Consider the following 24646-nt stretch of genomic DNA (forward strand, 5'->3'; position numbering starts at 1 on the left):
GGCCGTTTTTCTGAAGGTCGTCTGAACAATTTCAAAGGCTATAACAAATCAAAATGTTCCCTGCATCTAATATCAAACGGGGCCGATGCCAACACTTATTAGAGAAATCAGATTCCAGCTTCCCCAGCCCGCTCGACCCCCCCCCTGCCACGCACACACCCCACTTTGAAGTGGGAAGAATGCAGGGATCAGAAATCACCCTGGAGACAGCTCTGGCTGTCTTTGAAGGTTCCCTTTGATACTACTATTTCTCTCCCTCTCTTTCGCTAGGAGGCTAAAAGCTGCCTTTTTTATTGATATGGGGTAATTAATGAAGCTATAGCATTAACATAACCTAAATCCCCTAATAAGATAAATTCAACCGAGACACTTCTATTTCTTCAGTTAAGTCTGACGGGTGTAAAATCAGGACAATGGCCAGGTATTCAACTTAAATCTGCCTTTTAACATGCTGAGTCATGGCTCTCCGCTCCTCCCTGGTTACCGTGAATAGCGGGTTGGTAAGTTTTAAAAGCATTTTTGTATTTTATTAGAGGAATGAGCGTACAGGAGCTTGATATCAAAAATACGCATCCCAGGTAAAGAGGCAGACCGATTAGGGCAGTGGTGGCCGGTGGTTACTGCAAAATGCAGTGACAGCCTTGCAGGGATTCTGATGGGAAAAAACCTGCCCGGTCTGGAAATGAGGGCGGTGGGGAGGGGGGCGGGGGGGGGGCGGAGGGTGGCGCTGGGCCACTATTGCAACAAAAGGGACAATTAAACTTTTCAGGATGTGCGGGCTGCTTGGGGTCTGGGGGACACAGACCTGCTGGGGTCGCAGAGGTTCAGGCCCCAGCAAGTCGGTGGCTTTCCAAGCCACACCCACCGTATCAGTGGCTGTGCTTTGACTGCAGCAGATTACCCCCAGGCCAGCACCCAGGCACCAGCTCAGCAAACGCAGGGCTGCAGGTTTGGAACAGCAAAACTGCAGGCAGCAATCTGTTCTTGCGGACCACACCCCAAGCTCCCATGGCTCCTTCCAAAGGTTACATTTTGTTTGGGGTAGGCGAGACATTTCCACACATTAATTACCCTAATGCTTACGTGTATATAAATATATATAGATTCACATCCACCAGCATCAGTACTGAAAATAGAACGCTAATAACGTCTGCATGGTTTTGTAAAGTGCTCTGAAAAAAAGAAGGGGCTAATCAAATTGGCTAGGATTCGATTCCGGGCAGACCAGCCGTTTGAGGGCATCTCGGCCAGATGAGGTGAATGTACCTTTAAAAGCACCAGCGACTCGGTCCTCTCGATCTCGCTCTCCCCAGCGTTAGGGTCCCTGCTAACCACTTGGGCCGATGTGCGCAGCTGTAAAACGCGGCGAGAGGCCTCCAGTATCGCATCTGTGATGTGAATCATAGCTGAATTCAGCTTCCCAGACACACACTCGGGGTCCTGATGAGCAGGGAGCCCACGCTAATCTCTCATCAGGAAGACACGTGCCATGTGCACACGTGTGTGTACCTCCTTCATTTTCTAATTTACTTATGACTTCACTCCCTGCTGCTTCTTTGGGTCCTGTTGTGATGTTTGGTTCGCCACTTTTCCATCCCCGCTGAAGCATTTTCACATCCCGCGTGGGCTTCTCCGGCTATCCCTTCCCGTATGTTACCGGGCTTCTCCGGCTCTCCGGGCACCGAGGCACAGCCCCGGGACAGAGTCACAGGACACAGTCGGGCCCCTTGAGGTGCTCCTGGCAGACGGGGTCTGAGGCCTGGCGTGGTGTGACCGCGGGCAAGTCGCTGTACCATTCCGGGGCTCAGTCTCCTCATCTGCTGAACGAGTCTGACTTAGACAGAACCTAGGACTCTATTACCCCCGTGGGCTAAGTTTGCTCAGCAGGACACGTGTCCTACAAGGTCAACATATGGAATCCTCTTGGTGTTTCTATCAATTGCAAGATAGAAACGTAAACAAATAACCAGGAGGTGCTAGTTCTAATCCTGGACAAAGACCGTTCTAAACGCTACGGGCGTGTTCACGAGGAAGCTAGCCTGTGCTGTGTTCGGACGCACACCTGGGCCTGTGTCTCCAGAGCCCATGCTCGCACAAGAGGCTCCTGGGAAAATGGGGACAGGAAGAGAAAGAGGATGGCAGGAGGTCAGTGTGAAGGGCAGAGTGAGTCTGTCAGGTGGACAAGGGGGAGAAAGCATCCCAGGCCAAGGGCACAGAGCGTGCAGACGGGCGACAGAGTCGTGGGAGCCCCAAGCGGCACAAAAGGCTGAAAGATGAAGCTTGCATATGGAGACGGACGGCAGGCGAGGTCACGAAGGCAGGGGCCGCATCACTCGACATTTCTATGCATTGCTAAGGAGCTTGGATTTTATTCTAGAAGCCAGGGTTTTCAGAAGCATTGCTGCTCAACGCCACTGTCACAATGTACTCTGAGATTAAAGGGAGAAACGATGAATTTGGGGTTCAAATAAGTTGGGAAAACATCACACACTATGTCCTCCTCTAGGGAGATTCGTAAGACACTCAGCAAACTAAAGCTTCTAAGAATTTCTACGGTCAAAACACCTACTGACCCTTCCCTAACCCTGTGTTTCTCAGACATTTTGACTGTGGCCTGCTTCGTGTCCAACACCTATTAATAGTCTACTTTCCTGTCCGTTTTGGGCAATGCGGGGTGGTGCAAAGGAGTCATGTGCTTGGCTGTGTATCCTGGGAAGACCACTCTGGAAGCCAAGTGAAGGACAGGCCGTGGGAGGGAAATAAGACTGGAGACAAGGCACGAGGAGGCCAGTGCACTCTCTCCGTTGAGAAATGAGAACCCGGAAGGACAGGCGGGGCCCAACCTGGGAGAGATTTAAGCGGGAGAATCGCCAGAATCCACTAGATTTGAGGGAGGGGACGGTTTGAGTGGTTAGGTGGGGTACGATTAACAGCAGTGGGAAACCAAGTTTCGGGAGGAAGCGTGACAGGCTGAATGTGAGGTGCACCCGGGGAGGAGAGGTCCCACCTAGACACAGGTCGCGAGCGATCCTCGTGGGCTGACACACAAAACCACGGCGTGGGGGGACGGTCGGAAGCCCCTGAAGAGGAGCGACCAGAGAGAAATCCTAGAGACGTACATTCGCGACTGTTTTCTAAGTCCCTTGTTTAGGTGCAGAGTAAGAATGACGTTAGTTACCTACCGAGTACGGACTAGGTGGCAAAGTGCCAAGTGCGTTCCGGGTCTTATTTAGGACACTTCCGGAACGGGGCAGTTAAATGCCACGTGAAAGGGATCAGGCAAAGCAGGTAAAACCTCACTCCTCAGAATCTAACATCAGAGAATGTTTCCTTCCTCTCTTGAGTCTGGATCTCTTATCACATGGTCACTACCGCTGCTTAGCTTTCTAAGTTTCTAGCCTTCTGTCCCCAGTGCACCTGTGAGACCCTGGACGGCAAGGGCTGCGTTTCACACCAGCCGTGACTACGGAGTCGTGAACCTCGGACAAAGGCAACGAGAACCACAACTCTCAATGGCCAGGAGCAGTGATGCGGGGGCTCCTGGCCAGGGTACGTGCTGCCCCGGGGCTGCTTCTGCGGAGGCTAACCAGTTTGGAGCTGCTCGTCAGAACGGCCGCCAGAGTCCACGAATCGTACACAGGATCACAAATCATACACACGCCCGCCCCGATGACGCACATTATTCTCCATACCTGCTCTAAAGAGTCACTCTGGTGTTTCCGAAAGAGAAACAAGAAACCTCCCCTCGAGGAATGCTTTGTTTTCAATGGGGAGACATCCGAGAACTTGGCAGAGTCCCTGAAGTGAGAGCAGCTTCCCTCGTCGACAACACTTGAGTGGGAAGTGGAAATGTGGGGTTACTTGTTCAAAACACGCATCTCATCACTTTACGGGCCACAGCTCTTGTGTAACACACCGGTATGTGCTAAGCTACCTTTGCCACTTTTTGAAGAACATTCTATCCTCATTATAATGTGGCTGTCGGACGGGGCGGGGCTAGCACCGTAACAAACTTTAGAATTTTTATGGGGATTCGTGAAGCAAAGGGAGAGCTCAGGAGAGAGGGGCAGACAGAGGCTTAGTGCAAAGAAGTGGGCAGGGTGTGTCCGGGTGGGCATCTCAGGCGGAGCACTGCTCATTACGTTCCGGAAGCACACAGAAACGAAGGCTGTCAGCTCCCATTAGCATCCTCTGATGCTTGCTATACAGCCATATGGACAGTGTGCAGTCGAGAGAAATTAGGGGTTCACACGGGTGAACTGTCTATGAAACAAATCACCCATGGAAATAACTTCTCTTTTTTCAATTACTGTGTTCCCTACATACTGCCGTGGATACGCGACTTCCTCAGGGCCCCTCGTTAGTTTCGTGGAAAAAGATCAGAAGCAGGCTGTGTGTCAAACTAACTCGAAGTTTCCTCATGGTTCTAGGAAAAGCAAGATGCCGAAAATGCCCAACCCTGGGCTATTGATGTGCTTGCACTACTAGGCAAAAAGGGGAAGAAAAAAAAAAAAAAAAAAAAAAAGAGGAAAAAAAAAAAGACAAAGAAATCCATTTCCTCAGAAGACACATTTAATGAGGCAACTGGGGTCTAAGGTGATAAATTAGAAATTCAACTAAGGGCATCAGGCTTAAAGGAACAAGCAGAAGCATGATGAAAAATGCAGGGGGAGAGAGAGAGAGATGTTTTTCTGTGCAACGTTCATCTTCCCACTGATAAACTATGCTGGCTGATCATTTCGGCTATGACTGCTGGCGTCTAATGTCATTCATCTGGGACCGGACTACATCTGCTCTGGGATACGGGAAATGAAGGGAAACCGAACAGAAGACTCCAGAACGCTTACCTTGCCATCTTCCGTGTAGACATTTTCATTATATCCCTTAACTATTGTTCGATCAATGAACAGGCTTCGCATGACGACAATCACTTTCAACACCTTTCCCAAGGTCACCTGTCAAAACACGTGCAGGTGGGCATGAGAGCTTACACTTGAACACGCAAATGCAGGAAGCGGGGCAAGACGATGTGAACACGAAAGGGTCCCCCCTCCCTCTTGTTCCACAGAGACGTGCCGGAGGGCCTTCTGAGGGAAGACATCCTCAAACGTTCACGAACTAGCCCTGAGAACAAGGCCCTCCCGCAGTTGCTTCAGGATGGACGGGGCCCCATGTACCCACCTATGCCGAATTTATTCACATTTTTGGCTTCTAAATCTCAAGATAAGTTCCGTATGTTTACTACTTGACGGATAAAATAAAATGTCCTTCTATTTGGTTCTATCTTAAGGTGATCCTGTTCAAAGGCTGTCTATGATTCTGGCATCCCAGGATCTGGTAAACACATTTGTTTGCCTGTTATTTCGTGGCCCCACGTACGCACAAGGATTATGTAGGGACGACAACAGAGAGATGAAAGGCAGGTGCCAGATGCCCGCCTGGCTCAGCGATCTATTTATAATAGCTGGTAGTAGCCGGAGACACAATACCAAGTAAGTTCTGGAGGTAAATGGAAAGTAGCTGAATTTTGTCTCCAAAAAGGGACACGATCCTGGAAATCCATTAAGTGCTTTCACTCTGTTAGAAAGGAAGCACGTACTGTGGATAAAAAAGAAAACCCACACACCTAAAAAAACATGCAGTTTCCTGTAACGCCAGGGAAGAAGTAACCCGCCGTGCTTGCTGGGACGGGCTGGGCACTAAGACTAGAAGCGGCACCTTCCTTGCTTTCAGGGGCTCACGTAACTCTGCCAATGCTCTGCTAAGCCTCTTGTGTTCATTTCCTAGATGAGACCCTAGAGGCGTACTTGCAACACGACCCATCCTAGGCCCACGGTCTGGGTTGTTTGATGAGGCTCCAATATCACAGGATGGACCCCAAAAGACCCCCGTGTCCCAATCCTTTTTTTTTTTCCTAATTAAAAAAAAAAATTTTTTTTTTACATTTATTTGAGAGACAGAGAGAGACAGAGTACAAGTGGGAGAGGGGCAGAGAGAGGGAGACACAGAATCTGAAGCAGGCTCCGGGCTCTGAGCTGTCAGCACGCGGCCCGATGCGGGGCTCGAGCTCACAGACCGCGAGATCGTGACCTGAGCCAAAGTCGGATGCTTAACTGACTGAGCCCCCCAGGCGCCCCCCGCCCCCCGCCTGCCCCAATCCTAACTCCACGAGCTAACATGCACTCTGTTTCTGTGGATGCCGCCCTCAGCCGTCCTCTCCTTATTTCCCTGTTCTCCACAGCTTCTAACTGACTGTCCACAGCAAAAACCCTCCTCTTTCCTCGACTAGTCCTGGAGGGGCAGCGAACATTCCTAGTATCCGGTTCCTTCAGTATCTTCTAAGTGCTGAGAGGAGCTCTCTATTTTTGTATGTTTAAAATGGCCCAGGATTATAAACAGTGTAAGAAAAAGATAGGATAGCCTTATTCACATTTGAGAGAGTGTTCATAAGAATGTCTCGTTTCTGTATAGTACTTTCAAATGTTGTATACCACGTAGCATTTCATGGGCCACTTCCTGTATCCCTGGAAATCACTATTTAAGGATGTCAATAAACCACCAAGGTAGGAGCAATGACTCTCTCTAGTTTACATGCACTCTAGTCGGGGGGGGGGGGGGGGGGGAGGAAAGAAAAGAATCAAATTAATGGTTTTGTAATCATAAACACTGGAATGAACAGCCGCTCACTGGCCTGCAGTGGAAATCCAACACACCTTTCCCAACAGGGCCACCGTTTTCAACCACCCTTTGCTAATAAGCAGAGATAACTAAGCAATTGTTTCCTTAAAAAAACCAGTCTAGCTGACTTTAACCAATAAACTGCCTCTGTCATTTCTCAGGCTTCTTAAGATGGAATTCAAAGAGAACACACACTAAAAACACTAGATATTTAAATGGAAACCTTTTTTTGTTGTTTTGAAGAGTGACTTTTGATACTTTAAACCTAACAAATACTAAAAAGTTAACGAATAAATAAGCTTGCTATAGAAAATCGAAAATTGGAGTAAAAAGGCAGAAAATAATCACTCACAGTCTGCCCTTCTAAACTGTTAACATTCGGGGGGGTATTTCCTTTCACCCTTTTTACTACCCAAGATCTATGGACTCCACAGAAAGAGAGGCCAGACCTGTGGCTGCCAGAGACGGAGGGCGGGGCAGTAGGCGAGCAAAGGGCACAACGGTCCAGTTACACTACAGGTAACATCACCCACGATGACCTCAGCTAGCACTGCGGCAGGACGTGCAGGAAAGCAGTTTCCAGAGCAAATCCTACAAGTTCTCTTTACGGGGAGAAGTCTCTCCCTTTTTCCTCTTCTTTCTGGTACTTCTATTCCAGAAGATGGATGTTAGCCGAGCCTCCTGTGGTAATCGTTTCGCATCAAACTTACACAGTGGTGTAAATCGATTACTTTGGAATAAAACCGGAGGAAAGAAAGAGCTACTGTTTCTGAATTTTTGACATGGTTGTAATTGAAACCACATACATAATTTCAAATCACATTTTTATATAAAATTCTGACATCAGCACCCGTTACACATCGCCGTGCAGTCTCCAAAAATGGTGGCTGCATAGCATTCCACTTAGTGGGTCTATTTATAATTTCTTTAACCATTCTCCTACTGCCAGACGTGAGTTGCTTCTAAGTTTTCCCTAATATAAACATGCCTACCATGTGCACTTTTGTTTTTGTGATGTTTATTTTCGAGAGAAAGAGAGAGAGATTGAGAGAGCATGAGTGGGGGACAGGCAGAGACAGAAGGGGACAGAGGATCTGAAGCGGGATCTGTGTTGACAGCTCGATGCGGGGCTTGAACCCACGAACTGCGAGAACATGACCTGAGCCGAAGTCGGACACTTAACCAACTGAGCCACCCAGGTGCCGCTACAATGTGCATTTTTGTTCACTATCTTCGTTGCGTCTGGGATTATTTCCCGAAGACCTGCAGAACTGTAATTACTGGGGCCAACAGGACAACTATTTTAAGGCTTCTGATACAATCTGCCAGCCAACCATGAACCACAAGGGTTATGCCAGCCAGAAAGGTACGAATGCAACTATTTCACTCCTGTCTTGCCAGTAACAGGTGCCATTAAATCAAAACAAAAGCAAAACCACCCCCTTCTGGAGGGAGCAACTTAGTTATTATTATTTTTTTTTTATGTTTATTTGCTCCGGAGAGAGGGAGAGAGAGCGCGAGTGGGGGAGGGGGAGGAGCAGAGCGGGGAGAGACGGGGGATCCAGAGCAGCCCCCGACAGCAGCGAGCCCGAGGTGGGGCTCCAACTCACGAACCGCGCGATCGTGATCTGAACCGAAGTCAGACGCTCAAAGGACTGAGCCCCCCAGGCGCCCCTTAATTTCTTTAACCCATTTATTATGGAAGATTTAAACACATACACAAAGGTAAGTGAAATAAACTAAAGAACCTCCACAGACCCACAGTTCGACAGTTACAGCTCCTGGAAAACCCCGTTTCACCGCTACCCCCACCTACTTTGCCCTTTTCCTGCGTTATTTTGAAACAGGTAACAGCGGTAACATTGTTTCATCTGTAAACATTTTCCTTCTGTGGCTCTAAAGCATAAGGGCGCACAAAACCAAACAAAGCAAAACGCACAAGATTATGATGCCATCCCCCATCCCAATCAACAAGAATTCTCCAATATTATCAAAACTGAAGTGGTCAGGGCTCAAATTTTCAACGGTCTCGTAGATGCCACTCTTAAGAACGTTTGCTTGTACCAGGATCTGAATACGGTCCACACCATGTGACGGGCTGACACGTCTCATAAGGCTCGCCTAAAGGTTCCCCATCGCCACCCTGCCCCCCCCCCACCCCGTCCCCTTTTATTTGTTGAAGAAACTGGGTCAGTTTTTTTTCTATAGAGTTCTCCACAGTCTGGATTTTGCTCATGGTGCCCCCATGGTGTATTTTACACGTTCCTCCTCACTCTGTACTTCCTGTAAACTGGCAGGAGAGGAGATTCAGCGTGATTTCTTTTGGCTCCACGAGTTCACAGGCGGTGTCACCGTCTACCAACAGGAGGCAAGCAAGCTTGGGTGTCTCGGTAGGTGATGCTGGCAGCTGCTGACCCATTAATTCACCAGGGGTCTGTGCTGGCCACACACCAGGGTGACCATTCCGTCTTCATTTATCAGCTGGAACACTTTTATAAAGAGAAACCTCCCCTCATCTACGATTCGGCTACTCAGTGGTTGAGTTTATTACGCAGGAGGAGAGGCAGGATAAATGCTCCGTTCTTTCCCTTTATTTACCAGTTTTTGAAACAACGCATCAATTCACTAGTTTCCTTCCCGTGTAGGCGGCTCAGTTTTCCACCCAACATCATTATAAACTCGTGGACTGAAACATATTTGATGTATCTGTATCTGATGCGATTATTAGCCTCACAGTCTTACTGATGCTCACACTGTCCTGTCTGTGGCCAGGGGGCATCTCCCTGGTTGAGTCCTTCCGGCACACTCTAGTCTCTGTGCCTTGCTTTCTGGTACAGGGCATTCCAGGCTTGTCTTGTTACAATTCCTGCCCGAGCTCATAAGTCAGCCGTTTCCTCCAAGAGTCCTACTTTTCCGTGGGAAATGGCATTTCACGACCACGATCAGGGCAAGAGAGGCAAATAATTTTGACCGGTTAAAATTTTTCTTTTCCATTTTATGAATATGAATTAGCTCAGTATTTTCCTGTCCACGTCTCCCTTAGCCTGTAATCGTTTAGACAGCGAACACCCCCACAGCTTGTGCCTATACTGGGCTGTAGCGGTTTGTGGACAACTTTATTATCTCTCAAACCGGTAAAGCTCTATGAAGTCTACCCGTGCTTATTTTTTAGAAAGCCAGAAAGGACCCTGGTGTTCATCTAGGTTGAATATGCAGAGATTTATGGCTTTCTGAATTTTTAACGTGGTCATAACGAAACTACGTATGCGACTTTGAAGCCTGAGAGTGAGGCCCTGGAATCGGGTGCACTCGGGTCTCAGCTCTGCTGCTGGAAAGCCTGGTCATCTACCTTCTCTGAAGGTCAGTTTCCTCCAACCCAGGGGAGACGACGACAGCCCCACCTCGGGGTGGCAGTGAGGAGTCGGTGCGCTGAGAAAGCTGCACAACAGGCCCGGCACAGGGTGCCTCCCAGGGGCAGCTGTCGCTACTCGGCCCAAGCCCTCGCCTGGACTTGGCAGAGGCAAGATCGCTTGAAGCCGGTTAACGTCAAAGCCGGATCCACGACGGGTGCCGCCTCCAGTTCAGCGAACTTGGCACTGGCGTTAATCTACCTTCTTCTGCCATCACACCTGGGGCTAAAGGGAAGCTGCAGAGAAGGGGTGACGGTCGGGCTGGGCCCTGAGGTCCGAACAACAATGTGCCTTCCGATGAGCGGCTGCCGAGTCAGGGCCAGGGTCAGGGCAGTTTAGCGGAAGATGTGAATGAAGCTGTCACGTGGGCTGATCTAGACAGACCCTGCTGACACCCAAAAGAGGCCATTTAGTGTGCAGGTCAAGTGCACTGGGCTTCCTTCCCACGTCTGCCACCGGGCGGTGTGATCGAGGGGAAGGCAAACAATCTCTCCTGCCTGTTTGCTCAGCTGCGGAAGTCGGAGGGCCCGAGAGGAAATCAAACGAGTCGGTCCACGTGAAACACGTGGCTACCGCTGTGGCACAAGACAGCACGAGACGGCGCTCGGCGTTGTTTCTCCTGAGTGCGGTGTGGTGGACAGGGCTGCGGGAGCCTCTGCAGCTCCACCGAGATGGTGCTTAACGAACGTTCTCTAACGGGCTTCCCGGCCCTCACGTCAGTCTGCAAGGATTCACCTCCTCGCCTGTCTAGACTGCTCTAGCGTAGAAGGTAACTGGATGCACCAGGCTGTAATGACCTTGCAGTTCCGGCAGACTGATACAGCAAGGCGTCGCGTAGCAGCCCACGGACAGGGTTCTACAGCGTAGCCAACGCTGGCCACGGTCACAGGCGACACGCCCGGCGACCGGGGCTACGGGCTGGTTGCTGGCAACTGCCGGGGATACCGCAAATAAAGCTAATGCCATCTGGTAATGAAGCGGGTTTGCCGTTACCAAGGTAACACTTCTTCTACGCCGAGCAGCACATTTCCGGAGAGCTCACTCACTACTCCCGTGTCCGTCCCCATGAGGGTTCAAATGGCAAGCTGTGAGGAGTCTGAGGAAGCCAGTGGGCCTCCCAGCCGCTCGCTGCCCTTCCAAGGAGGCGCCTTTAGACATGCTGCCACGGCCTCGTCCCTCGTCAGGCTAGCTGTGCTCTGGGCAGCTGGGGCCGCGTCGGTGGTCTTCCCTATGGGGTCTCACCGCGGTTGCCTACCAAGGCGCGTAGCCCAGCAAGAGAATTTCTAGTTCACGATGGCAAGGCGAGTCGCAAGATAAGGGGAAGCGGAGGAAAGTTGAGGATAACAGCAAAAACACTTAGTTGCGTTCTGCCGCCGACTGTTGCCTACCACAAACTTACCAAATCTGGTAGCTGAGATGTTGTCTATACTGGCAGACCACGGGAGCTTAGAAGTTGAGAGAAACTGATCGCCTAAAAGCTTATTCCCCTGGGGCGTGTGCAGAGGGAAAGGCACTTTGAAACTGAACAGCACCTGTGTTTAGGATACAGGGGAGGTGAGTGGACCAAAAAGCTCATTTGCACGGGGAGCCCGGGACCGGATCCGGCATCCCTGAGCAAGCATAAAGCATGCGTGTGGGAGGTGAAGGGGGTAGCATGATCTCTGTCATTCAGACAAAGGCCACATGGCTGAGCAGGGGGGTCGGAGGGAAGGAGAGAAGCCAACCATACAGTCATCGTCAAATGTCATTTTCCAAGTATAACCACGGGAAAAGTCAAATATGTTAAGCAGACCCCTTAATATGTTAATTTGTACTTTAACTGACGGCTGCTGTGCTTTAAGTGATGTCCATCAAAGTGTGGTTAGAAGGGTGGGGATGGGGAGGGAGGGAGAGCCACAGAGGCATCTCTACACAGGCTCAGAAGGAATTATCTTTCGGTATGGTGTTATTAAGAACCTTCCTCTTGGTATTAATTCCAAAGAAAGAAAAGGATAAAAAGTGAATGGTTTCGGTAAACATTTACCGAATACCTACACGTCCTGGGCGAGGACACAGAGTCAATCGTGTAACCTTAGCACTGGAAAGGATTTAAAAAAATCAGTTTTCTCAACTCCCCCATTTTTTTTTTGTAAGTAGGCTTCATGCCCATTGCCGAGCCCAACGCAGGCCTTGAACTCACGACCCTGAGACCAAGAGTCGGATGCTTAACTGACTGAGCCACGCGCGTGGCCTTCTTCAACTCCCCCATTTTATTTTTTAATTTTTAAAAAATCTTTATTTATTTTTGAGGGAGAGAGAGAGACAGAGCATGAGCAGGGGAGGGGCGGAGAGAGAGGCGACAGAATCCGAAGCAGGCTCCAGGCTCCGAGCTGTCAGCATGGAGCCCCACGCGGGGCTTGAATCCATGAGCCATGAGACCATGACCTGAGGCGAAGCTGGACTCTCAACCGACCAAGCCAAGCCACCCAGGCGCCCCTCAACTCCCCCCATTTTTAAAGAAGGTTAAGGAGTGTCGAATATGGCTCCTGCCTTGAAGGAGGTGATAAAACCAGCGTGTGCCTGAAATAATTTCAGGGTACATAAGTGCCACAGCACGTGGGGCTCACAGCGTAGGAAGAATTTCGGGGAGGGGGGGGGTGCTCCATCACTAAGCTGTCTGGCACAATCAGAAAGTGCTTGGTCTGGCATCTGTCCGATTTAGCACACGTTTTGACAAGTGGGGCTGGTTGTATAGACGAGCAATCCCCAAATGGTATTTCACGGAACATTCCTCCAAAAGATGTTCTTAGACGTGGCCTGGAACAAATGTCCAGTGCCACCCAGTCTTCTCCCTGTCTCCTGGGGGTCTTCCCCCGCGGACTGCAGCCTTACCACTTGACTCCAGAACAAGGACAGAGATGTGCCAAAGAACCCTGGGGTGCAGCCCGGCTAGGTGTCTTACCGTCATTCTTAATAGAAGGAAGCTGAGGTCTCGAAAGATCGGAGTCCAAGTTCACTGCTTTTCTGTGCAGGGCCAGAAGCATGCCTCTTGCTGTCCCCCTCCCATGCCTAGCCCACGACCGGTCTCCCTAAATCACAAGAAATGGCGACCACAGAGCCTCGCTTCATCTAATTCTGTAGCCACCCGGCCGTCTTCTCTGGGACTCTGGTAAGTGGCTCAAAACCTTGCTTCAGACGACTCCTGGTTTCCCTCACAAGTGGCTTTATACCCACACTCTGGACCCCATCTATACAAGACCCTATTAAAGCACCTGTTTCCTCTAAATTTAGTGGTTTTTAACCAAAACTTAGCGCTCTGACTTCTGCATAGCCGCTAGGTATGTGTGGTCCCGACACTCACACCGGGCCAACTGTTCTCCCGACAGCCGGCTTCGAGAAGCCGCGGCAGGACTGGAAACTAAGAGGAGCAGTGGGAAAGTGGCTGTTGCTTCCTTCTAGGAAAATGCTAAAACGGGATACAGCTACGAGGAAGTGGAGACAGACCAGCCCTGAAAGGCTGAAACTCCGGCAAAGCTGAGGTGTAGAAGACAGACCGGCTGGCAGTGGCCTGGAAGGGGGGGCCACCAGCACTGCGGTGAGATGGACAGTAATCGAACCGTAAAAAGAAAATGGGCTATGTGACTTGGAAACTAAGGGGTCAAAGTGAGGGACTGTCAGAGACAAGATGGATGTTCTTCCAGGCTGAAGGTCACTCCTCTTGCTCAAAGGGTTGGATCAATTATACCTCCGATGATCAACGCAACGCAATGAAATGCAAGAGAAGAAAGGAAAAACGAAACTGGAAAGTAACCCCCAGGTACAGCCCAGACTTGAGACAGAGTCCTCAATGCCCCGAGCCGGGAGTTCTGCTTTCCCTACTCCAGAACCTGTCTCCCAACAAGTCAGAAAATCAACTGGCCAGCAAGGCACGAGGGCATGGCCGATCGGTGTATGGACTCTGGGAGAAAGAGACCTGAGTTCAGATGTTAGCTCTGCCCCTTCCCGGCTGCATGATCTGGGACAAGTTCCCGGGCCTGTGAAGCCCCCATTTTCTCACCTGTGCACCCAGGATAAGGCTGTTGTGAGAAAAGTTACCCCAGACACGTGCAGTGCCCAGCACTGGGATTAATACACGGCAAGTACTCCAGCAGTGGTCAGGCTGGGCTACCCCGCTGGCGCCCTGGTCACGGAGGGAGAGGCCCAAGTTCAAATTCTGCCTCTGCCACGTACAGAGCAGGGTGGCCCTGGGAAAACCAGCCCAGGGGAGCTCTGGCTGTGTCACCTCTAACGCGGAACCTTTATGAGAACGGGACAGCCAGTGGTATCAGGTCCCGAGGGGGGGCAGGTCACCACCGGCCCTTGCTACATGGTGTAAGTTACGTGTAAGTTAGGGTGTTAATTACTAAACACCCTGCCTGAGAAGAGGAGGCTATTTTGCATTAGTGGCTTACGCTGTTGATGAATGACTCTGACTCATTTGCTAAGAGCACCCATGTTAATGTTCGGGTACCTGATCCTCCTGAACCCCTGCCTCTCTTCTAGGCTTAGACCTGCCCTGGACAGAGGAGACTGTGCCAGAGAGCACGGATGCATTGGACAAGCCTCATCAAAAGGTTTCAGGACAGGGATGGCCTAGGAAACAACTTCCTCTTTCACACACTAACTGTAAATTTCCTCACCATCTTCCTACCCCTGCACCCTTGGGGATCCCATCAAAACAACACAAATTCACACACGGGGTTAAAAACCAGAGTGAACACAGGTGGACTGTCCATCCCGATCTGGGTTTCCAGCTACCTGTGGGCTCCCCTTGCAGCGTTATGAAAAATTCCCCAAATCGTCAAAAATAAAACTTAACTCCCTTTAATTTATAAACTGTATCTTCAACTACGTCCTAACAGCTCTTCTGGGAAAGAGGAGGGGGACTAACGCACGGCCGGCATGAAAACCGGGGGCCCCAGTTCCGGAAGGATTCACGTGCCTGCAGTGGGGTTCAGGTTAGCTGCCGAGAGGAGAAGTTGACCACCGTGTTCTCGAACACTGACCATGGCAAGCTTCTCCTACCAGATGTGAAGGGGAGTCTTCAACGACACGCATGTTTCCTGCATACCCTGTACTGAACGCCGGCAGGGAGGCCCCTGCACGCATCGTTCCAGCTCACGAGCCGACCTGCTTCCTTCACTGGAGGCGGGGGGCCCAGCGGCAGAACTGGCCCGCGGGCGACCCCATACGGGGCCCTGGAAGGGAAGGCTCTGCCCAGCCCGGCCAGGCCAATGGGACTGCCTCCTTCTAGAATTCGGACTGCAGAACGTGGAGACGAGCGGGAAGAAGCACGGCACCAGCACGAGAAGGAGGCCGTGTGGGAAGAGAGGGAAGGGGTGAAGGGGTGAGGAAGGAGCGGGGCAGAAGGACAGACAGACACATGCCGCGACCCAGAGCTGCCGTGGACCACAAATGCCTTGCTCTTCCCTTCCTCCCGCCCTCCTTCCGCCCAACGGTTCTTTGTTAAATAGGGATTGTGTGCAGGCCAGGCCTCGAGTACACAGAGATAAAGAAACACACGTTATAGAGCGACAGGCAACACATTAGTATAAAGAAAGGAACACGATCTGCAAAAGGTTTTGAAGGAAACGAAGAAAAGGGGGGCAGCTTAAAGAGAGATTTGGGTAACACCTACGTGTGAAAAAAGCGACATTTACATCAGATCGTTCAGTTCGCTCAAATATTTATTCAACGAACACCCACTATGTGCCACATGTTCTAAGGCTTAGAGATGGAGTGAATGACACAACGTCTCACGAATGGACATTCTTCGTGGGGGCAGCTCTGGGCAGACAGCAAACAAATGTAAGACCATTTCACCGCACGGGGCGACAAAGACAAGGGGGTGTGGTTCAAGTTCGGCAGAAACCAAGCTCGCCCGGTGCTGGGGCAGAAACCAAGCTCGTCAGTGCTGGGGCACAGCAGCCCGGGCTGGGGGAGGAGCCTGGGTGAAGGCCGGAGCGGGGGAAGATTGGGAGTCCTGGGAGCGGTGGGGCGGGTGAGAAGGTGGCATGTGCTGGGTAGAGGTAGGCCAGGTTGGCCACAAGGAGCCCCTGAGGCTCTGGTAAGGCCTCTGCTGTTAGTCTGGGAGAAATGGGAAGCCACTGCAGGGTTTTCAGCAGAGGAATGACAAGTGTGCTGTGTGCTTTTACAAAACACGCCCCTGGCTGCTTCACGGAAGCATCGAGAGAAGGAAGGCAGGGACTCTGAGCGGGGGCGATGCCAGTAGAGATGGTGAGAAGCCGACGGATTCAGGACAGAGCGGACACGAGGTGCCAGAGACTGGACGCGAGGTGAGAAAGAGGCAGCTAGAAGCTAAGGAAAAGTCTAGGTTTCTGGCTGGAGCACCAGGTTGACAGTTTTGCTCTTTATTGAGACGAAATGAGGAAGAAGAGGGGAAAACCACTTCCTTTTTGTCAAGCTTACGGTACTTCTGAAATATCTAAATGGAGAGATGCTTGATGGGCAGTCTGGAGATTAGGATTCACAGCTCAAGTTCACGAACGAGCGTAAGAGCCGCTGGTTCTCAAGGAAGCCCGTGTAAATTCGCAGGAGCCGAAACGCCATAACCCACGCACCCGAGCGGCACGATCTGGGCTCTGAAGTGCTCAGGGACGCTCTTCCCCGGGGAGGCAGGACTGGGAACTGACACAGGGGCTCTCCCTCTGATGAGGCAGATTAAGCCCAGGCGAAGGTGGTCCCTGGCCAGATCTGCCGCTTGTCACCTGCCTGAGAATGGTACCCACGGTGCCCTCTGTGGCAAACTTGGCCCCGTTACATCTCTACTTCTTGTGTCGATACCCTGTTAGACCGTACTTGGCTTTTTAATATTTCGACTGTAGGATGTGTGCCAACTTGACCTTGATGTAGGAAATTTTAATTCAAATCAATACAGGGACAAGGTCACTTTAAAATCCAATTAATATGAATGGGAAAATATGCCCCACAGTTCTGAGGGCTGAAAATGGAACAGTTGCAAGTCAACAACAACAAAAGACACATCCACACAAGCCTGGCTGGTCCTTCTGTTTGATAAGGCAGCTAGCTGTGCCCTTAAATACATACGGTAGTTAGAATACCGACAAACTTTTTTCTGTTGGGGCAGGGGCTCTATTTAGGGTAGCTTAAAATTAAACTGCAGTTTGTTTGAAGAAAAACATAAAATGTAGTGAAAACTGTGAATTCCTATAACCCAATTTTAAATAAATTGAGCCCTGGACTTCGACTCACCCAAGAATCCCTAGAGAAATCTAAGGTGTTAATATAGTTTGAGTAGTAGCAATTTGCATTTATATAGAACACATTCACAAAACTGTTTACCAGGATAATCAGAACATAAAGGGAAACCGAGGCACTGGTATTTTGAAGCCTTATTCCTGCAAGCATTAGGCAACCAGGGTGCTATGCTGTTCCTCCTCCTCAGATTTACTGCCTCTACACCTATACTTGGTTTCTTAGTAATGAGAAACGTTTCTTTTATGCCCCAAATCAGAGTCTTGTAAGAAACGACGAAATGTACTGTTATTTCAGGATCTTGGGTGGGGGGTGTTCTCTTTTCCTTCTGCTGTACTGCTGTCCCGTTTGGAATCTCAGGTTTTTCAGCCTTAAGCCAGGTTGGAAAAGAATATAAATGATCCCACATCCACCTAAAGAAGTGAGGACTGCTTTGTAACTCCAAGAACAACTGCAAATTACGTAAAACTGGGATGAGATATTGGGGTGCCAGGGATGTATAAGCCGACTTCTCAACTGACTTTACGTTTGCTCATTAAAGAAAAAGAAAAAGGCTACTCCATGCGGAACGTCACACGGTTGGGGCTTTTTAGGCTTTTCTGGCATCCCGGGGAACCCTTGCCGATCCGAGGTGCAGGTGTCCCGCATGGCAGGGCTGAGAAGAAAGCCTCCGCCTGAGCGCCGCCAGCTGAGGTCACAAGACGACCGTGCCAGTCCGTGCTCGCCAGTACAGGGGACACCGCAAAACAAATCAGAAGCAGCCCGACCCTCTGTGGCCAAAGGACGAGCTGGCTCCTGGCACAGGTCTGCTCTGTCCTCCCCGTGTGGCCTGGCCCCGGGGGTGGGGGCATTCTGCACCCTCCATCCATTCGAAGTAACACAAACCAGCAGACTTCCCATCCATACCCGCCCCCCCCACCCAGACCAACCTCCCCTTACCTCATCTGCACTAGCGTTAATGCTCTTCACATGCTCATTATTCTTTAATGATGCCTGTTTGTAAATAGCAGGACGGGATGCAATTAAACCATGAGAGGCTAAATAAACACACATACTAATTAGGATCTTTACAAGAGATTTTTTTTCATGTATAGACTGAAATTTACCTTTCATTAATCTAACTTAATTGCAATAGTGCACCAATAAAGAGTCAACACAAATTAAGTGCTCTAAATGATTTCTCCATATTAAGGGTGAGCAAGTGATCCTTCCTTTGGGTAACAAGCCCTGTTCTGCAGCAGGCGGGGAAAACATTGCAGCTCTGCACCAGGAGAGGGATTTCGGCAGGAAGACAGGTACTGCGCCATTATCGTGATGTTGGTGCTTCCGAGGCCTGAAGTTAAGGAGGTCAAGGCCATAGGTTCAAACTGCAGCCTCACCCCGCCTTGTGAGTCAACTAGCTTTGCTCGGTTCCATGGTAGCAGACGTCACCCCCTACGTTCGTTGGCTGTCACTGGGTCCGAGAGACATGCAGCAAAGGTTTGGATCAATTGGTTAAAATCTACTCCCACTCCTGGAATAATAATGTCCGGGAACGTTTGCTCTGTGGCAAGGCAGGACACTGTGGGTCTTTCTGTATGAAAAGGACATCTGTTATTTGCAGAAATAGAAGTTATTGTGCTTTCGCCTTTGATTTCAGAAGGTGTGGAAGATTCTATACGTTTGGCACCTAAACTGAAACAGAATATGATGGCCCATCAACATTCGATCTTTTCTGCAGAGGCCTCAGGGCACCTAACAATTTATTCATACGACAAATATTGACTTGAAGCCCTCTAGGTAGCAGGCGCCAGAGCAGGGTCAGGAAACTAGGAAAAATGTCACTCACTCCAGAATTCTTTTTATCTTTTACAAATGTTGTCCCTCCCTAATCACTGATGCTGAACCACGCATCACTTTCTTTTCCTTGCCAGGTACAGACGCGCATGGGCGCACAGAGCCCCCAGCTTCCCCACTGGCACCCTGGCTTGGGACCCACAACTCTGAGAAAAGCCAGGCCCCGAAAGGTCCAGAGTGGCAACGTGGCTGCGGCAACCTCCCTGCAGAAGCGAGACTGGACATCACACTGAGTGACTAAGACAGCCTCAACTAGGTTCTTCGGTTCCTCCAAGAGAAAGAATACTTGGGAAGTTCACCATGACAACATTTCCCAAAGTGTATTCCCTGGAGAGGGGTCCGCGGTCAAACATGTCGGGGAAACGGTGCATACCTTCTCCTCCACTTGGAAGATTCGTGGTATGCGCAAGCATATTAAACGTTCTGAAAAGGACTGCAATAAAGTGTGAAATGAATCAAGGGAGACCGTGAAAGCAGACTCAGGTGGCCAGAAGGGAGAGCCGTACTACTCAACATTAGTCACAGGAAGAATCGTCAATCAGAGACCCCAGCAGAGGCATCCTTACCGGGAGAGCATCGTGATCACAGGCCCAACAGGGAAGGACGGACCCTGCATCTCCCGCGAGAGACGTCTCCCACGAGAGACATCTCCCACGGGAGATCCACCACCCCAGCACTCGGCCAGTGAGAAACCGCCGTCACCCTGAACTCCTGCCAATCTCCAGCGAACTTCCGTTCAGGACAGCCTCTCCCAGCGCCCCTCCTCCTTCTCATAAGATAACGCTCCTCTCCGTTCTTTGTTGCACTGGCCGGTGGTTTTGCCCCAGCTTGCATGTCCCCAATTGCAATTCTCCGCTATTCCCGAATAAACCCATTTGTGCCGGTAAGACAACTTTTATTTTGAAAGTTAACAAAAGCAACCTTCTGTCTACCTTTGTTGAACCAGTTAGTACTTCCTAAACTTACGGCACATGTCAATTTCCTTAAGAGTTAGTATTCCAATTGGGGCGCCTGGGTGGCGCAGTCGGTTAAGCGTCCGACTTCAGCCAGGTCACGATCTCGCGGTCCGTGAGTTCGAGCCCCGCGTCGGGCTCTGGGCTGATGGCTCGGAGCCTGGAGCCTGTTTCCGATTCTGTGTCTCCCTCTCTCTCTGCCCCTCCCCCGTTCATGCTCTGTCTCTCTCTGTCCCAAAAATAAAAAAAAAAAAAAAAAAAAAAAAAAGAGTTAGTATTCCAAGAAATGCACTATCAGGAAACAAATAACTCGCCTATTCAACCAGCCACCAGCAAGCCTGGATCCTGTTCCTCCACTGAGACACACACCTTTCCTCCTTCCCTCCCTGGGAGCAGACACAAGACATCGGTGCTGCCCCTCCCCCACTTCCCCCAGAGCCTGGACCCCACTGGAGCTGGGCTCTCGAGCAGCAGACCAACAGAGCCTCCAAGGAGGGAAAACGGCTCCCCGATAGACTGTGGGTAAAAATCCATCAGCTCTAACACATTTAATCACTCCCAGCTCAAGAACTTTCAAAGATTCACTCTGAAATTTATTTTTATGGTTACACGGTAAGTCTCTGAAAATCCTAGTCTTCAAACAGCATCACCGACAGCCCTCACTTAATCGCTCTGGTAGATCATATATAAAAACAAAACAGAGCTAAAAAAAAATCATTCCGTGTTAGTGAACAGATGTCTGGCCCATTTGCAATTAATACGACCCACTTTCATACAATCAGACTGCTTAAAATTCCTGGAACAAGATGTAAAAGTTAAGATGCAAATGTTCCGATTTTAATGAGAATGAATGGAAACTATAAAATCCTCTCTCCCTTTGAGGGAAGGTACAATCTACATATAAGTCCCAACTGCACACTAAATTTATCAACAAAACAATCATTTGATAAAGCCTGTGTGAAAGAAGAAAATAGAACCAGGAAAGTCAGGAGTATATTCAGAAAGCATTTCCTACCCAAATTAAATGTTGTCAGAACCATCATTCTTCTAAGAAGCTTTAAAGAAAACCTGACTCATTTCAATTTATTTCTGCCAGTTACCTGCATGTACTGGGAACCTCTTGCGTTTCCTTGAATCCCTGGAACCTTTTCACGGGCAGTAGGGGAGAGTGACAGAAAGATCAGGATTTTGAAGTTTCTTGCATCTTGGTTCGAACCCCACCCAGCTCCAGCACTTAATGTGACCTTGAACACGTTATTTAACCTTCCGGGTCTCAGTGTTCTTATCTGTCAAATGGCGGTATTGCCCCCCTGCACTGAGGGGTTGGTGTGAAAAATCAATAAGCATTCCTAGACTGAAGGGCCAAACAGAGGAGCACACGGTAGGCACGTTAAATGGCGCAGTGATTAGAATTATGTTCACGGCGGTGGCAGGGGCAGACGGTTCAAGCGTCACAAGACAAGTCTCACGTCTGATATTTAGTTCTCCCTGCGTGGAAAGCTTTTCGGTCGGCTCACCCAAATCTCACCCCTTCCTCGATGGTCCAGTTGTGTTGTCTCTCCTGTAGTCTGTGTTTTCACCAGGTAGCAGGGAGTGGGTCTCTCAAGGTGTGAGTCCCACCGAACTCCTTCTAGATCAGATGCCCAACCCCGCTTCACCCCATTAGCTCTGGGTTGAAACTGACATTTCCAACAGGCCCCAGCGGCCCCAGTGATTCTCTGAATATTGGTGAGGTGCCTAACACGGGCAGTGCTCAAGTCCGTCTTTGGTGAATTAAAAACAAAACAAAACAGAACAAAAAAACTCGAAGTCTCCCAGCTCGTTTTCAATCATTCTTTCAACAGCTATTAACAGGTACCCCTTCTGTGCTAGGCACAGCTCTAAGTCTGGCAAATACGAGTAAGAACAAGAAAGAATTTGGTAACGCTCTGTTTTTCTGGAAGAACTCACGGTGTCGTGGGGGATTTGCTCAAAGGTAAGGGTGGAAGGACTGGGACCAGGCACTGACCCTCCTTTTACCTCTGTGACCGGCACGAGCTCTGTGGAAACCAGGCACTCAAGTATTGGATGACAACGGTGAACAAAATCAAGACGGTATGGCTTCAAAAGCACAGGAACATTCTAGAGAGTTGGCAGTGGTTCAGAAGCATCCAGAAATGAGAGGCCATGCAGGTTATCAGAAAGAACAAGCTCTTTGGAGTCGAAGTGACAGAGGTTAAACCTCAGCTTTGCCATTTGTTTGCTACGTGCCTCTGGCAATTTATTTTGCCTTCCGTTACAGTACCCATCTCAGAAGGTCGCCGTGGGTCCAAAACAGCACATTCATGCGTTTCATAAATGCTTGCCGGACATTCGGCATGTGCCAGGCACTGTTCTAGGCCCTGAGGATCTAGCGGTGGCCAAAACAAGGTCTCTGCCTTCACACAGCTTGTATTCCAGTGGGTGGAGATCAACAATAGGCTAATAAAACAAATACCAACCATGCCACATGTGAAGATGCTATGAAGAAAAATAAAGCAGTGGCAGGGACAGAGTGGCCAGAAGTGGGTACTGTTTTAAAACAGTGTGACCAAGGAGGACCTAGGAACCTTCAGGAAGTGAAGGAGAGAGCCAGGGGCAGAGGGCACAGTCAGTGCAAAGGCCCTGGGGCAGGGGCAGGCCTGATGTACTCTAGGAGCCGTGAGAAGGCCAGTGTGTCGGGAGTGGAATGTGCCGGGGGCAAGTGGTAGGAGATGGGGTCTCAGGTAACATGGGAGAAGGGGGTGGTTTATAGTGGGCCTCAGAGATCCTGGCGAAGAGGTGTCTAAGTACAGTGGGAAGCTAGCAGTCTTCCGGGCAGAAGAGAGACACTTCTAAAGTAGCCCTCCGGCTGCGGTGTGCAGAGATTACAGAGGTGCCAGGGGAGAGGCAGACAGGCCAGTCGGGTGTTGCAATAACCCAGGTGAGAAAGAAGAGGCAGGGGGCAACTCTAAGACTTCTGGGTTGGGCAGCAAGAAGAATGGGGAGGTCACCGAGTGACACAGAGGCCACTGCTCAAGAGCAAGTGTGGAGATCAAGGGGAGATGGCAACAGGCAGGTGCGGGGATCCGAGGCTGAAGCCCAGGGAGAGACCGGGACTAAGGGTGTAAACGTGGGCGTCATCCGCTAAGAGGACGCATTTACAGCCACGGATGGAGGGCGGCATCCAGGCAGTGCGAGGAGACAGAGGAGGGACTCGATCCAAGAACTGAGCCCCGGGACACACGGACGTTTTGGGAAGAGGAAGAGGAATCTGCAAAGACTGAGAGCCCAAAAGCAGGGCACGGTGGGGGGGGGGGGAGATCCTAAGGGAACAGCAGCTGCTCTCATGAAAGGTGAAACCCACCGAGCCCCCACTCTGTGGTTCTGCTGCACAAGACCTCCGCGCTCTGTGACTGCAGGAGCTGCAGGGACCCGGACGCCCCACAAAATAAGCACGGTCGGCAAGCAGTCACCTTAAAAGCAGACACAAAGACCATCACCGTGGCATTTTCACTAAAAGTAGAAGGCAAGAACGAGGGGAAAGGGAGAAGGTAAGTGTTTTCATTTCCTGTTTCCAAAAGGCCCCCACATTGTTACACAGGATTTTTGAACAGAAACAAAGGAATTTTCTTATTCACAGTGTTGGTGACCGACAGTCCTCATGGTAGTTACGTCACACTTAACATGTCACACGGGGTTATAAGACCCCGTGACCTTCACCAAACGTGCAGCAGACACGACTGCAGCCGTCCCCACCCGCGCCCCAAGCGTGCTGCCGGGACAGCGTCACAACAGCCCCGCGGGCGGGCTCTCTGGGCAGCTCCGGTTTACAGGGGCAATGACAGGAGAGTGTCCAGGTGACAACTCCACGTCACATAGCTGGCAGTGGCCCAGCAAGGACACAGACCCCAGCGAGCTTGTCCAGAGCCTGTATCCTCACCGCAGTTTGCTCACGAGCTGGGTCGACGATGACGATGGTGACGGGGACGACCACGGCTCTGTTAACTACGTACGGCAAAATCTGCTCAACCAATTTTCACTCAAATTAAGCATCATGTAATCTGTATAATTAATAATACCATGGGCCGTATTAGCGTAGACTCGTACTCCCCTGTCGAGCCAAATGCCAACGGAAACGGATCGTGTCCCTTTCATTAGCATCCAGCAACTGGTTTACCTTGACGTACAGAGAAAAGGAAAAGATGAACTGGAGGAAAGATCAACTGTGTGGACTGGGATTAGGAAATAAAGTAAAAGGCCAAGATAAACTGCTGTTAACGTCAGCTGAAGATTTAATGTAGCTCTGGAAGGTTTCAATTATTTACATGCTTGGTCCATGCAGTGTATATCTGGGCTAATGAGATTCAATTGCTGTGTATAAATCTGAAACAGGACAACCCGATTGTCTAAAGGAAATAGTTGCCTGGGCTCCTGTGTTAATAACTCTTCAAAACAAAGATTATGATTCGGGAAGAGTAACATCATTTCTGCTTCATGTTATTGATTGCAGCAGGA

At 50.1% G+C, this 24646-nt stretch overlaps 1 protein-coding gene across 1 annotated transcript in view; it reads right to left on the bottom strand.

The window, feature by feature from the left end:
* The window catches only part of MED27 (mediator complex subunit 27), a 202107-nt gene that overhangs the window by 27235 nt on the left and 150226 nt on the right, over window positions 1-24646 (bottom strand). The window contains exon 5 of the mRNA XM_049638414.1: window positions 4848-4955. Within this exon, the coding sequence (XP_049494371.1) occupies window positions 4848-4955 (108 nt within the window). The remainder of the gene's footprint in view (window positions 1-4847; window positions 4956-24646) is intronic.

The sequence above is a fragment of the Panthera uncia genome, chromosome D4 (genome assembly GCF_023721935.1).
Source record: "Panthera uncia isolate 11264 chromosome D4, Puncia_PCG_1.0, whole genome shotgun sequence".
Lineage (NCBI taxonomy): Eukaryota > Metazoa > Chordata > Mammalia > Carnivora > Felidae > Panthera > Panthera uncia.